General features: G+C 49.7%; 1 protein-coding gene across 1 annotated transcript; it reads right to left on the reverse strand.

Annotated features, from left to right (window-relative positions):
- Window positions 1-1,931: 1,931 nt before the first annotated feature.
- Window positions 1,932-2,897, reverse strand: LOC102376916 (olfactory receptor 2G3-like). The gene has a single exon (XM_006037498.1). It carries the CDS (start codon window positions 2,895-2,897, stop codon window positions 1,932-1,934), a length of 966 nt encoding a protein of 321 aa, XP_006037560.1.
- Between the last annotated feature and the right edge of the window lie 11,842 nt (window positions 2,898-14,739).

A 14,739-nucleotide genomic window follows, 5' to 3' on the forward strand; every position in this document is an offset into this window, starting at 1 on the left:
GACAGGAGCTGGGGCAAGTCAATACAGTTTTAAAGCCTAGGAGCTCCCTCCACCTCTGGCTCCCTGCCTGAGGGGGCAGGACCTGTGTAGCCAATTGCCACCCGCCCTCTCTGGGGTGCATGCACAGTTGGCCCCCAGTGTTATGGACAGACAGACAAGTATTAAGCTTTTTATTACGTTAGAATTCTGGTTATCACGAATAAACAAGCATATTTTTAGTCTTTGGGGATGTCGAGTAGAGTCTGAATTTTAAAAAACCCACTCTGGCCTAAGGGCTTAGAAAGCAAACAGCAAAGCAACAGACTGCAAAAGTTACAATTTATTTAATTCTCGTCATTTTTGCCAGACTCAGTGCTCTGAATATTTGATTTGCAGTATGACCTCTTTTTGGCCACCTTGAATCATCAAACATGTGCATCTATGGGCCCACTGCAGTACCTCTTGAAATGAGTAGGCATCTTTCCATTGATTTTTAGATCTGTTCTGAAGGTAGAGCAGTTACAGAGCCAATAAGAGATTGGTTTGTTGCCTCTTAAATGGGTAGCTGATGAAGGAGTCTCAAAAGAACAGAAACATGGGCGGGGGAACAGATGGAGTCAGACATCCTATATTGCCTCTAGGTCCACCTAGTCCCACTTGCAGGGTTAAACTCTGAATGTCCCCAAAAGTAATTGCATTTGACTGTACAAAAGCCACAAAATAGCTGGATTCCTCACCTGCTTTAGGCTTCTGTGATCCAGTTTTAGCTGAAGGCAGCAGTGGAAGGGCTACTCACCTTTTGTGTAATGGCCTATTAGTTAGGGCTCCTGTTCTGGAAACTGGACGCCAAGGCCTTGGCTCCCTCTCAAGGGATTTGAGGCTGTGGGGTGGGGCTCTCAAGGGATTTGAGGCTGTGGGGTGGGGCTAGAACAGTTACAGCTGCACTAGGAACAACAGAATGAGATCAATACATACAACTGTACATGGAATAGACTGACCAGAGAAGTTTTGAGGTCTCCTCCTTTGGGGGTTTTGAAGCACAGGCTGGATAAGTGTCATTAGACATGGATGATTAAAAGTAACATTCATGCATTCATTCAGGCGTTTGGACCAGATGACCTTGGATGACTCTGATGTCCCTTCCAACTTGACAACATAACATAATAACATGACAAGTGCCATACTGGCTGGACTAATGTTCCATTCAGCCCAACATCCTGTCCCTGACAGTGACAAAATACATGGAGAGCACTGAACCAGACATTTCTAGTTGGATGTATCTAATATTAGATACTGGGTTCTTCCTTGTGGGTTTACCCAGAGCACACAATAGGTCCCAAACTCTTGGTCCCTCTTTCTGGGCTCACCTGGACCCCTTCCTTGATCTCTAGGAACTTTCCTCCACCCATTTAGTTCCTTCCCAAACCTCCAGACTGCTTCAAACGTTTCCTTCTAGAGCTAACGTCATGCTGCTGAGGTGTTCTCTGAACCAGGTCCAAGATCTTACTGCCAGCCCTGCTCAAGGCCTGGGTTTATATTTCCCTTAAGCTCAGCCCTCCTCCTGGATCAGATTTCTAAAAAGCCCTAGCCACCCCCTGTGGCATCTCTGGGTCAGATAATCCTGTAATCAGCTCTGAACCCACCTACAGGCTGCTTCATTAGCTGCTTCTCCCCTTAAACTGGCAGGCACCCTATGCAATCTGCCACAGTCACATCAAAAGGAGAATAGGCTGTGGGTTCAATGTCTTCCTGCCCTGGGGGAAGAAACTTTGTTTTTAGGTGAAAATCAAGTCTTTGGCTAATATTCTGATTTCATATAATCAGTCACAGGAGATAGAAGAGACCTGAAGGATTGAAAAGAGTAAAAAGAAATGGAATATTTTGGGGCTAGAAATGGAAGGAAGGGAAATGCTCCAGGAGGCATGGGGAACACAGGGTCCCAGGTCAACTGACTAACCCCAACCTGTAAGGCCTGGCTTTCTCCGAAGCAGTCTCCTCAGGGCCCCATGTACCTCCTTGTTCCTCAGTGTGTAGATCAGGGGGTTCAGCATTGGGGTGAACATGGTGTAGAACAGGGAGACAATCTTGCCCTGACCCTTGGAGGGAGGTTGCAGGTATGCGTAGATGCCGGGGCCATAGAAGATTGACACCACAGCCAGGTGGGAGGTGCAGGTGCTGAAGGCCTTGCGCCTGCCCTCAGCTGAGCGGATCCTCAGCACAGCAGCACCAATGTAGCCATAGGAGATCAGGATGAGACTTACAGGCACCACCAGGACGATCACACCGACAGAAAATAGCTCAGCCTCATTGAAAGAAGTGTCAGTGCAGGCCAACGTGAGCAGTGCGGGCAGCTCACAGAAGAGGTGATCAATATGGTTCTGGCCACACCGTGGCAACTGCATAGTTAGCACTGTTTGTACCAGTGAGGTGCCCATACCACTGAGCCAGGAGCTGGAAGCCATGAGCAGGCAGAGGCGACGGCTCATTATTGTCGCGTAGCGCAGGGGCTGGCAGACAGCAGCGTAGCGATCATAGGCCATGACTGCCAGCAGGAAGCACTCTGTGCAGCCCAGTCCAAGAGAGATGTAGAGCTGGGCCACACAGCTGCCCCAGGAGATGGCCTTGCGCGTACTGAGGAAGTTCACCAGCATCTGGGGTCCAAGGCTGGTGGTGTAGCAGATGTCGAGGAAGGAGAGGTTGCTGAGGAAGAAGTACATGGGTGTGTGGAGATGGGGGTCCAGCCGGGAGACAGCAATGATGATGAAATTCCCAAGCAGTGTTATAATGTAGCTTATTAAAACAAGCATAAACAGCAACAGCTCCAACTGTGGTTGACCAGACAACCCCAGCAGGATGAATTCCTCAGCAGTACTCTGGTTTCCTTTATTCTGCTTCTCCCATGCTGCTTTGCTGTGCATCACCTGTTGGTACATAAAGAGCAAGGGTGACAAAGACCCTTTGGGCAGGAGGTTGGTGATAACAGGTATCAGAGAGTGACTGGCAGTGTCTGGTGCAGGTGAATCCTGGAGGGCTGTGCAATTCTGTGAACAGATAGTAGCTACACCCCAGTGAGTGGGTCTGGAAAAGGCTGGAAGGGTGGGTTTGTGTGCTTGGTAGCGCTGTTGAATCCATGACTAGGAAATGATGGCAGGTGTAAGAGATGATGTTAGGATGTCTACAACGGGGCTATCGATTGTATAGCTTGTGTACTTACTACATGTGGCCTACAGGGGCTTAGTTTGCAGTCCCTGAGCCCTCAGCGAGTAGCAATGCTCCCCACTGCTCTGGCTGTGGTAGCAACCAGGGCCTCCATGCTCACTCTAGGACTTGTTTCTCCTGCTGCCTGGCCCTGTCCCAGGGACAGGTAGTGCAGACGGACAGTAGGGCTGTGCAAAGCTTCGGATCATGATTTGGATTCAGAGATGATTTGGACAATTTGGAGGATTAATCTATGAATCCAAATTGAATTTTGGGAAGCTTTAGTCTTCCGAATCAGTTCAGAAAAAATTCGGAGATTCGTATGGTATAATGGGGAATCAATGAAATATCTATAACTCTGTTGTCTTTTGGCTGATTCAGATGAAACTTGCAGGGATGTTAGCCTATGCTGAGGGAATGATGCTTGCTAAGATTCAAGATGATAGGCACAGGGGTTTCTGGGAAACTGCACCCCACATTTCTGAAAGCCAAACTCACGTGTGTGTTGAGCCCCATCAGGATGAAAACTGTAGAGTAGCTCTTACTGAGGCCACAGTCCTGCCAAGTTTCAAGGAGATAGGAGCAGGGGTTTGGGGGAAACTGCACCCCAAATTCTTGAAAGCAAAACTTATGTCATGTGTGAGTGTTAAGATGCAGTGGAGTCAAAACTACAGGGGTGGTGGCCCCTGGTGAGGCCACATAGCCTGCCAAGTTTCAAGAAGATAGGTGTAGGAGTTTGGGGGAAACTGCACCTCAAGCTGCTGACAGGCAAAACTTGTGACATAGATGACCCTGTGTGCGTTAAGGTGCAGTGGGGTGAAAGCTGCAGGCCTGCTAGCCCCTGCTGAGGCCATGAAATCTGCCAGCTGTCAAGGAGATCGGTGCAGGGTTTCTGGGTTCTGGGGCCCTGCACCTCTGGCTGCTGACAGACAAAACTTGTAACATGGGTGCTTGTGCAACTGTCGGTGGGTGCCGGGGGGCGGGGGTGGGGGTCTGGTGAAGCTACTGCAGGCCTCCCTGCTAAGCTACTGTGTTACCAATCAGTCTTGTTTCACTCAGGAACCAGCTCAATGAATAGTAGCTAGCTACTAGTAGTGACTAGATAACAAATTAATTAGCAAGGATTAACACCTACAAAACCACAGACTAAGGAGAGGAAAGAATCAGTACAGACAATCAACTGCCCCAAGACAGAGGCAGTCAGTTGCACAAGCACCCATGTTACCAGTTCTGCCTGTCAGTAGCTAGGGTTGCAGAGTCCCAGAAGCCAGAAGCCCTGCACTGATCTCCTCAACAGCTGGCAGGCTTCCTGGGCACAGCAGGGGCTAGCAGACCTGCAGCTTTCACCCCACTGCACCTTAACACACACAGTGCCACCCATGTCACGAGTTTTGCTTGTCCACAGTTTGAGGTACAGTTTCCCCCAAACCCCTGCACCTATCTCCTTGAAACTTGGCAGGCTTTGTGGCCTCACCAGGGGCCACCACTCATGCAGTTTTCAGCCCGCTGCACCTTAACACACACAGGGTCATCTATGTCACTAATTTTGCCTTTCAGCAGCTTGAGGTGCAGTTTCCCCCAAACCCCTGCACCTATCTCCTTGAAACATGGCAGACTTTGGGGCCTCAGCAGGGGCTAGCATCCCTGCAGTTTTCACCCCCCTGTGGTATAACACATACATGTGACATGAGTTTTTTGCTTTCAGGATTTTGGGGCGCAGTTTCCCCTGAACCCCTGCACCTATGTCCTTGAGACTTCGTAGGGTTCATTCCCTTAGCAGAGGCTACCACCTCTGCAAATTTAATCTATATTTGACAAAAAACAACAAAGTTTTAGATATTTTATTGATTCCCCATTATACCCTATGGCTGAATCTCCAAATCGGCTCTGAAGCTTCAGAGCTGATTTGGCCAAATTGAAGCAAGAAACTGATTTGGAGCTCTGAATCAAATTGCTGGCATCCAAATTGGCCAAATCCAAACCTGAATCAAATAGTTCCCTATTTGCACAGGCCTAACGGACAGTCCATGGTGCTGAGGTTAGGGTGGGAGGCACCCAACCTCAGCTGCTTAAGGGGTTAGGCAGTACCTGGGTACCCTCTAAGATGAGAGCCTTTTTACTTACAGGACCAGCTTCTACTAATACAGAGTATTAGTGATCCAGTCCTTGCCCTTTTCATGTCCTTGTCACAAGGCAGTTAGCAAAATTCACTTATTTGTTAGAATCTGATAGAGCCTCCAAGTGAATGGTTGTGCTTTGGCCTCAAAGTTTGGATCTACAGGTGCAGGTATATTTTCATTGTAGTATAAAACTCTGCATTTTCTTAGCCTAGAAATAAAGCAAACACAAAAAAGAATCACAGTCTTGTGCCACATTACTGTATTCGTAAGTGGTTCTGGTGGAGGGTGCTAATTTTTCAGAGGCCAGTTAGACTACCGGAAACTGGATTTAAAATGGACAAAAGTGACAGGTTATCCATAATCCATGGTTACAGTTGTTCCCCAGGAGTTGTGGATATTGGCTATGGGGAACTTAGAAATTATAGAGGTCGAATGGGGGTGGAGCTGCAGCTGATATGTATGGCTGTTTGTATATGCCACAGGGGTTTACTTCGGTTTAATTCTCACTAAATTGAAGTGGTGGGTTTTTAAAAACAGAAATAAACTGCTGTGGAGCATACACAAGGGTTGGGCCCAATCCTTACCTGCCTCTCCAGCGAGTAGGAAGGGAAGGCGAGCTGCTGGTGGGCTGAGCAGTCCCTGAGCTGGAGAGGGGGTCCAGTGCTTCCCTCCGTGGTGGCAGTGGCACCCCCTTCCCCCAAAGGTGGCACCTGCTCACAGGCACCCAGCCTGGGAGGTTGCAGGTGGCACTGCAGCTGCGGAGGGAAGCACCTTCCCCCCAGTCCAGCTGCGGAGGGAAGCACTGGCCCCGCCACAGCTGTGGAAGGAACCATCGGTTCTCTGTGCAGCACAAGCAGGCAGGCAGGCTCCAGGGAAGGAAAAAAAAAAAGGTCAAGCTCGCCTCTTTTTTTTTTTTTTTCAGGGGGGCCTGCCTGCACGGGCTGCCTGCACAGCCCCTGAGCTGCATGGGGCCAAGTGCTTCCCTCCATGGCAGTAAGGTAGCAAACTAAGACACCTCAGACATGTTTTATTGTGCTGCGTCCCAAAGTCATTTAACACACAATATGCCACTGACAGTATAAACAGCCATGCCATTAAAGCGCATTATGCCACTGACAGTATAAACAGCTGTGCCGTTAAAGCAGTGCAAAAGAGAATTTGAGCCATTTTAAAGACCAGTTTTGTGGTGTGTACAAAGGCCCTCTATGAGAAGTAAAGTTTTACAAAAGCTAGTGAAATCACCTTGCACTTGAAGTATATTCCATTTCTTCATGAAAGTAAATCACCTGTCTGGCCAGGCTTCCAAGGGATATAGTGTTCCTAAGGGGCCTGCTGAGAGCCAGGAGTTGAGAATAAATGCTGTGACCCTGCTAGGGTTGATCAGATCAGCAAAGTGAGGAGTGTGCAGGTCAAAGAACCTGGACCATAGTTTGGGTCTGTAGAATTACATTGGTAAAAACAGTGTCTATCTGCATCATCCTTTTGTCTAAAGCATCCATGTAACACCAGTGGTTCTCACCCATTTTTTTGTACCAGGACCCAATTTTAAACATTGATGGCTAGTCCCAACTCAGTAAATAGTGTAAGTTGAAAACAGGCCCTTGATACTGCCAGGGACCCTCACTCCCAAAGCACAGTGCCCCACTTCCCCCACCCGTGGTGGTGCCCCTCATTCCCAAACCAGAGTCCTCCACACTTGCTGGTGCCTCTCATTCCCAATCCACTGCCCCTCACCCCAGGCAGCGATATTCATTGATACTGTGGCCATTGATGGGACCCCTGCAATAGCTGTGCTACCAGCAGCTCAAGGAGTAATGGACAGGGGTGGGGCCGCACTGTTCTCACCTCTTCCTGCCACCAGCTGCTTGAGTGCTTGTCCACGGATCTATCCCTCCACCATGGCCCAGATGCTGTCACCACTCCTCTTAGGCCACCCGCACTTCCCTGCCATGCCACCTCCCCTCCAGGGTAGAGCTGCAGCCTCAGGGAAGTGGTAGCAGCAGCTAGGTCATGGTGTCGGGATGGAGCTGGCCACGGTTTACGACTGACCAGCAGTGGGAGGAGGTGAGGGCAGCATGGCCTTCTATTGTCCATTACTCCTCACTGCCTGGCTGCCACATGCATGCCTATGCATACACATTGGTGCCCCCTCCATTGGTGCCCCCTACTTCCCCCAGTCCCAAGCAGTCCCTTGCAGACTGGAGCTCTGCAGCTTGCAAGGGGAAACCCCAGTTTTCCACATTTTTCTCCCTTAAAGGAGAATACAGTTTTAAAATTGGTTTGCAACCCGTTCATATATTCTTGTGACCCACTTTTGGGTCACAACCCGCAGGTTGGGAAACACTGATGTAGAACTTTAACCGAATTATGAACCATTCTACATTTGGATATATGTTGCTATTCTTTATTTGCTAACAATATTCATATTTTTAGAATGTCAATAAAGTTTGTTTTTGCATTCACTCCACTGGAGGACCCATTTTGCTGAGAACAGGAGCTGTCTAAAAAAAGCACTCAAACCCCTACATGTCCTTCAGTGGCCAACAGCTATCAGTGTGCCCAGATCTAGCACTCATCATATTCTTGCTCAGTCCATTTTACTCAGTTCCAGCTTTTACTTTTCCTCCATCCTCACATCCTGTCTCATTCCTCTTTATTCTGATCTCTCTGATAGCACCACGAACCTTACAGAGTTTTAAAATGAGGCAAAGAGTCTCACAAATATACTGAACTCCTAGAAGACAGCAAAAGCAGCCTCTGGATGGTATTATACTCCAAAATACAACATTACAAATACACACAGGATGGGAGAAGAGAAAACTAAGTGAGAAACCAGGGAGGCAGAAAGGTAAACTGAGTTTTTTGCAGCTGCTTCATGACTTCTCTGTTCTTTTGAAATCTGCATTAAGCAAGAAAAATGAAGACAAGGATGGGAAAAAACCTGAAATATAGGAATTCCTCATCAGTGTCTTTGATGGGTATTACTTAATTAATTAAATCTTCCATGCCCAGATCTGCCAACTAGATGTTGCATGGGAAATCCTGCACCCACATGTAATTGTACTGAGGTTCTGCACAGCCAGACCAACAGTGCCACAAGATACAAGTGCACAGTTCGGACTGTCTGTGGCCCTATCCAATAACAACACAATCTGTGCTGGGCTTTTCAGAGGGCTTCAGTGATTTAACTGCCCAAATCCTGCCACATAGCTCATATTCAGTCAGTCACTTCCATTATCACAATATTAGCCCAATGCAGTTGGTCAGTCTTTCCCCCTATTCATTCTGCTCTTCCCTCCCTTCAACCCATAGTCTATGTTGAACCCTTCCCTATGTTGCTTGGACTCACCTCCATTTAGTGCTGGTTGTGATTGCCCCAATCTCTCTTGCCTGGGCTGTGCCCAATAGATCAGAATTTGTGAGCAGATCCCAGATTGATGATCTCTGATCTCCCTCTTGCTAGGGAGATGGCAATGCCTGGCTGTGGAGCTGCAATGGCTCCAAAGTACTATAGACAGGGTAGCTCTTGCTGTCCTGGCTGCACACTGAGGAGCAGAATTGCTTGAAGCTGGCTCTGGAAGTCCAGAGCAACAAGGGCTGCTTCATATCCCAGTGGGTAGGTGGTTTGGGGGTAGGCTCGGTCAGAGGAAAGCACAGTCCCTCAGAACCAGCATCACCCTGTTATGAGGACCCTCAATACCAAGGCTTGATTTTGAGTAAGGGACCTGGAGACAATGCAAACATTTCTGTCAGTGCACTGCTGCCAGGCAGGGGTGTCCTAAGTCTGTCTCAGCTGGATCAGCCTCCTTAGAAGCAACTGACATTGTTGATGGGAGAATTAGCAATGCCAGCCAAGCCCAGGGCAAAGTGTGTATGAGAGAGTGAGAGATTAAGACATAGGAGAGAGAGAAACTCAGCTGTAAGTAAGCAATGGCTGGATAGCTGCCAGCCAAGGAATACAGGGGAGAAACACGGAGATGGATGGATATTTATAAAAGGAGAGAGAGTGGTAAATAATAAAAAACAAAAACAAGTGCAAGAGAGAGACAAATCATTTGAAAGATATAGAAAGAGAGAACTGAAATGGTGGGTAAATGGGAACAAAAAGTTGGAGAAAGAAAGATATTTTATGTATAGATCAATGAATCGATACACAGAAAGGATCTAGGGGGATAAAGAAAACTAGATGGATAGAAGGATATGGTAGGGGAGAAAGAATTGGATTAAAAAAATTGGTTGATGGAGACAGAGTGATGAGTGGCAGGACACAAGTGGAAACAGAGAGAAAAGGATGGATAGGAGTATACAGAGGGAGAGGAGGAAAGAGAGAAAGTAGGAAAGAAATTGGGAGATAGAAATATGTAGAGAGCTAAAGATCATGAGTTGGAAAGGTCTTCTAATGGGGAGTGGATGCAGGAGTGCATGGCCTGTCTGCATGGCTGTGTACCCTGCCGCAGCCTAGCCCTGCTCTCTTGGGGCTCACAGACCTGGTCTCTGTCCCGCAGAGACAGAGGCTCAGCTCTGAAGCCCCATGTCTTTGGTTGTGCTTGGCTCCTACCTATAGCCCACAATCCCTCTAAAGGCTCTAAAGGCCATGGCTGTTGAGGGGAGGGGGCAGAGGGAAGGGGGAAGGAGAGGGTGGAGCAGATGTGAATGAAGGTTGTAGCTGTGCATGGCATTGGGCACTTGGCTGGGAGCAGGCATGGAGCCCGGGGGAGCTGCATCCCAAACACAGCATGAGATTCCTGCAACTGTGGGACTGCCTGAGGGAGCGCCGGGGAAGTGACCTCTCACCCATGGGCTTTTCCCACATCTGGTCACAGCGCTGTGCAGAGCATATGGGTCCTGCCCCACCACAGGCTCCCCCCTGGCTCCAGGTCTCATTTCTCAGCCCTGAGGCCTGCCTTTGTGCTTGTAAAAGCAACCCAGGCCCCGCAGCAGGTGGAGAGCTGTCAAGCCCTGTCATTTAAAACAGGAGTGGAAGGGCGAGGGGAGGGGTTGGTAAAACAGTGTGCATGACCAGAGATCCCTTTTGTTGAGGGCACTAAATACAGCCACCAGCACCGTGGTGGCTGACTGCACACCACTGCCGGCAGGAGAGAAGCTTGCACTGTCTTATGTGTCGCTGCCACCCTGGGTACCAAGATGCTCTGCTGTCTCTTGTCTTTACATGACTGTGAGATGGGCTGGGAAAGCTGTTAGCATGTTTCCCTGGTTTGAGCACAGGGCTGAAAACGATGTGCAGCAGAGCTGTGTGGACGTGAGAACAAGGAGCTGGGTGTGGGAGGGAAGTGGGATCTGGAGGGTGCGGCTGAGAGTCGGACTCGGGGAATCTCCCTTGTGTGAGAGGAGAGTGGAGTTGAATGGTTAAAGCAGTGCAGAGATGGGAAGCCAGACTCCTGGGCTCTTTTCATTGCTTAGGTATCTGTTCTGTGTAAAAAGGCCCCTACCAGTTACCAGAGTGGGAATGGTTGTCCAGGGGTATCCAGCCCTTCTTCCCTCCATCACTACCTCACTCCACCTTGCCCTCCCTTACCTTTTGTGTGTTTGCCAGTGCATCCTGTCCCCGGTAAAAGCTCCTATCCCCCTAGTGCTGATTCCCCACTCCACTCTCACTTTCTTCCACTTCATCTCTGTTTCTCTTCTCCCTGTGCCCCGTGGTGATGCCTGAGGCAAACTCACCTGCAGGGGAACCTGAAGGAACATAGTCATGGGGTCCAGGTCCAGGCAGCGCCTGATGACCCAGGGGCGGAAGTAGATGGGTCATATGTAAGTGAGCCCTGTACAAGCCCAATCCTCAGGCCAGGGTGGCCATCTGGGTGTGGAAGCCTCCAGGGATGGGACCTTCTCTGAGAGGTGTCAGGACCAGAGCCCAGACTGCAGGGAGATGACTCAGATGTCAACCCTGAGTGAAGAGAAGCTGGGGATTTGCTTAGGAAGCAAGCTGAGCACCCTGGGCACTTTTTGTTTTGTTTGGTTTTGTTTTCTACTTGGAGCCCACCACCTAGGGGCATGGGAAGCCCTGTACGGGACAGTCCTTTGAACCAGGCGGGTGCTTGTATTTTGTAGTTCTTGTGTTCCCCAGGGAGCTGGGTTGTGGTTGTAGGGGAGGTGGAGACCCCTGAAAGTGGGTGACTGGGGACACCCTGAACTTGAAATTACACCAAGTGGACAAGGGATAAGGGCTAGAGTAGGTTCTGTGGCCACACGAGGCTGAGCTTGCCTAGACTGTAAGGCAGGAGCTGGCAGGGAAAAAACAGACTTAAGGCTGCTAGCTGCCTACGTGGCGGATTTTGTGGTTGCTAGACCTGAGATCACGGGGTGTGGCCGGAGCTGAGCCAGGAGCTTGCAGCCCCGAATCGAGGGCCCTGAGCTAAAGGGCTCAGGAAGAGTACAACTGGGAGAAGTCTAGGGGTGGGGGACGGACCTTAAAGCAGAGGTGGCCTGCCTCTTCAAAAGTGTGCCTTGCCTGCCGTGCAGCCTCCCCTATTAATTTTGATATGAAGATGTGGTGGGCGAAACTACTAAATATGGGGGAGACTGGAAGTGTAGGCACTAATAGGCCTCTAGAGGTGGGTAGCCTGTAGCAGCACCCTTATGCAGCATATACTGTGATCAATATGTACACTAATGTTGGTACTGCCCTGCAGTAGAACAGGTTATCAGCTGCGTCCAGTTTTGCCCAGGGTGCGCTATGTCTTTACCCTGTGTTGTACTGCTGCCCACCTCTTCAGCACCCCACCTCTACAGCCCCACATTTGCTGTCTCTCCTCTCCTAGAGGAGGGCCCTACCATCACCAACAAATTCAGCCCCATGCTCTTGCACCCCGGGTGTTAGGGTTAGGAATCAGCTGCTTGTACCACAAAGAGCGGAGGTGGTGGCAGCAGGCATCTTGGAAACTGAGGAGGGGACTAACAGCCCATGGCAGCTTGCAGCACTAAAGGGTTGCCTATCCCTGGTTCAGTAGAATATGTGCTGCACTACCTGGCCAATCAATCAACTGACAGCAAAGCTTGTTGGATTCTGGGTTTCTGGCCACTGATCTAGTGTCCAGAGGTACTAAGTAATAAACTAGGCAGCCAATACTGTACTGTTTTATGGAATCGGTACTAGTCCATTTGGCCTGAAAATATGCATAAGGAGGGGTGTGGAGTACTGAACTAGGTGACCAGTGATGTCTCGCAGACATTTTGGATCCCCAAACCTGTCTGATGCCTGAGCTGCAACAAAGATAGCAGATTAGGGTAGCTGGTTTGTAACGTTTGGCTAAGGTGGGAGGTCAGGTCATTGACCTGAGTACGCTGGTGTTCTGGCCTGGGCTGGATTTTCCTTTCTCCCTGTTTCAGCCCTGTCAGGAAAGCCCTGGGCTGTGTGTGACTTTCCCTTGAGTGACTTTGGGGAGGCTCCATGCTGGGCCCTCCCTCACCTGACTTCAACAAAGGAGATTTCATCGGATGCCTTGCATAAGCAGCCCCAGCAAAGGAGCGCCTGACTCCTCATTAGGCCTCAGGTTGTAGTATGATGGGCATTGTTAACATCTTGGCACCTGCTCTGCCTGGCAACAATTGAGATAGGATCTGGGTCTTATTAAAAACATGTCCTGTTTGTGCTGCAGCCTCTGAGAAGCCCCATGGAAAGTGGAGGCAGATCATTAAGAAGTTTTTGTGCGCAGTTCAGAAATGAACTGAAGTGAGTTCAGAGGGAACCCAACTGAATGCAAGTTCAAGGCATAGGAGAGGAGGCAGGTCTGGAGAAATGAACGGGAATGTAGAATTGCCCTAGCTGGGTGTGGCCAGCATCCTTCTAGTCCCGTGTGCAGTTAGGACCCCCACAGCTTCAGAGTGACGTACCTGGTGGACAGGTGTGGTGTGTTCTGGTTTTAGGAGGAGTTATTTACTTATCCACATGAGTCAGTAAGTAATTCATTTATGAATTAGGGAATGCTGCTGCACACAAATGAATCCAAATCTTGATCCAGTGTCATCCTTTTGGAGGAAATTGGTGATATTGCCTCATGTGTCCCACTATTGAGCCAGTTTCACCCTCCCGAAATAAGTAGGGGGAATTATCCTCTTCCTTTAAGGGGGGTGATCCCACTGAAGTCACAGGTGTTGGTTCCTGCCTCAGATTCCCCTGGTACCAACCAATTTTGGGGTAGAGCGTCCACACCTGAGTATAGGCTGGTGATGCAGACTGACTTGGATAGGCTTAAAAAGTGGGTGGATACAAACCTGGTGACATTCAATACCAACAAATTTAAGGTACTCCACCTTGAGAAAAAAAAAGCCTGCAGCACGCTGATAGGCTCAGCAGTGCTACACTCGCTAGCACCATGGCCAAAAGAGACTTGGGGGTCATGATTGACCACCAGATGAACATGAGCCATCAATTTGATGTTGCAGCTGGTAAAGCAAACCAAACTCTGGCTTGCATCCATAGATGCTTCTCAAGTAAAACTCAGGATGTCATCCTCCCACTGTACTCGGCCTTGGTGGGGCCACAGCTGGAGTACTGCATCTAATTCTGGGCTTCACAATTCAAGAAGGATGTTGAGAAGCTTGAGTGAGTCCAGAGGAGAGACACGTGCATGATCAGAGGGCAAGAAAACAGGCCTCATGAAGAGAGGCTGAGAGCCATGGGACTCTTCAGTCTGGAAAAGCACAGGCCCGGGGGTGACCTGGTGGCAGTTTATAAGTACATCAGGGCTGTGCATCAGGATCTGGGGAAACACCTATTCACCAGAGTGCCCCAGGGGATGACAAGGTCCAACAGTCACAAACTTCTCCAAGAATGTTTTAGGCTGGACATAAGGAAAAACGTCTTTACTGTTCAAGTACCCAGGGCCTGGAATAGACTGCCTCCAAAGGTGGTGCAAGCACCTACTCTGGACTCCTTTAAGAAATGTTTGGACGTTTATCTTACTGGGATCATTTGACTCTAGCAGACTTCGTGCCCCTGGGGCAGGAGGCTGGACTCAATGATCTCCAAGGTCCTTTCCAGCCCTGGGCATGTCCAGACAAGCCCCCATGTACCTCTTGAAGTGTCATAAACTCATTTGATTCACTGCAAGGGGCATGTGCAGGAATGAGAAAATGTTCCCCGAGCTGCAAATCTGCAGCGCGGGGTCAAAATTAGACCCTTGGATATCCAGAGGTCAAAAAATCCCACAGAGAAAAAAGTGGGGCAGGGCACAGTCCTGGACCATGGCCTGAGGCAACCAGAGGCTGGGTCCTCCACAGAGATGCTCTGGCTGCCAGAGCGTCTCTATGGTTGGCCCTCACCCTGGTGCTAAAGCACACTGCCTTCCCCTGCAGGGCAGGCAGCGTGCCAGCCACAGGGACCTGGACCCAGGCTCCAGTGCTGTGAGTAAAGGTGGGGCTGGAGGCGGGGGGAGGGGACCATGGGGGAGCCCCCCGCCAGCCCTGCCCACTTCCCCAGCTC

Source organism: Alligator sinensis, unplaced genomic scaffold, assembly GCF_000455745.1.
Source record: "Alligator sinensis unplaced genomic scaffold, ASM45574v1 scaffold1039_1, whole genome shotgun sequence".
Classification (NCBI taxonomy): domain Eukaryota; kingdom Metazoa; phylum Chordata; order Crocodylia; family Alligatoridae; genus Alligator; species Alligator sinensis.

Excerpts from the sequence above, each read along its gene's own strand:
- LOC102376916 (XM_006037498.1), bottom strand. The coding sequence starts at position 2,897 with ATGCACAGCAAAGCAGCATGGGAGAAGCAGAATAAAGGAAACCAGAGT.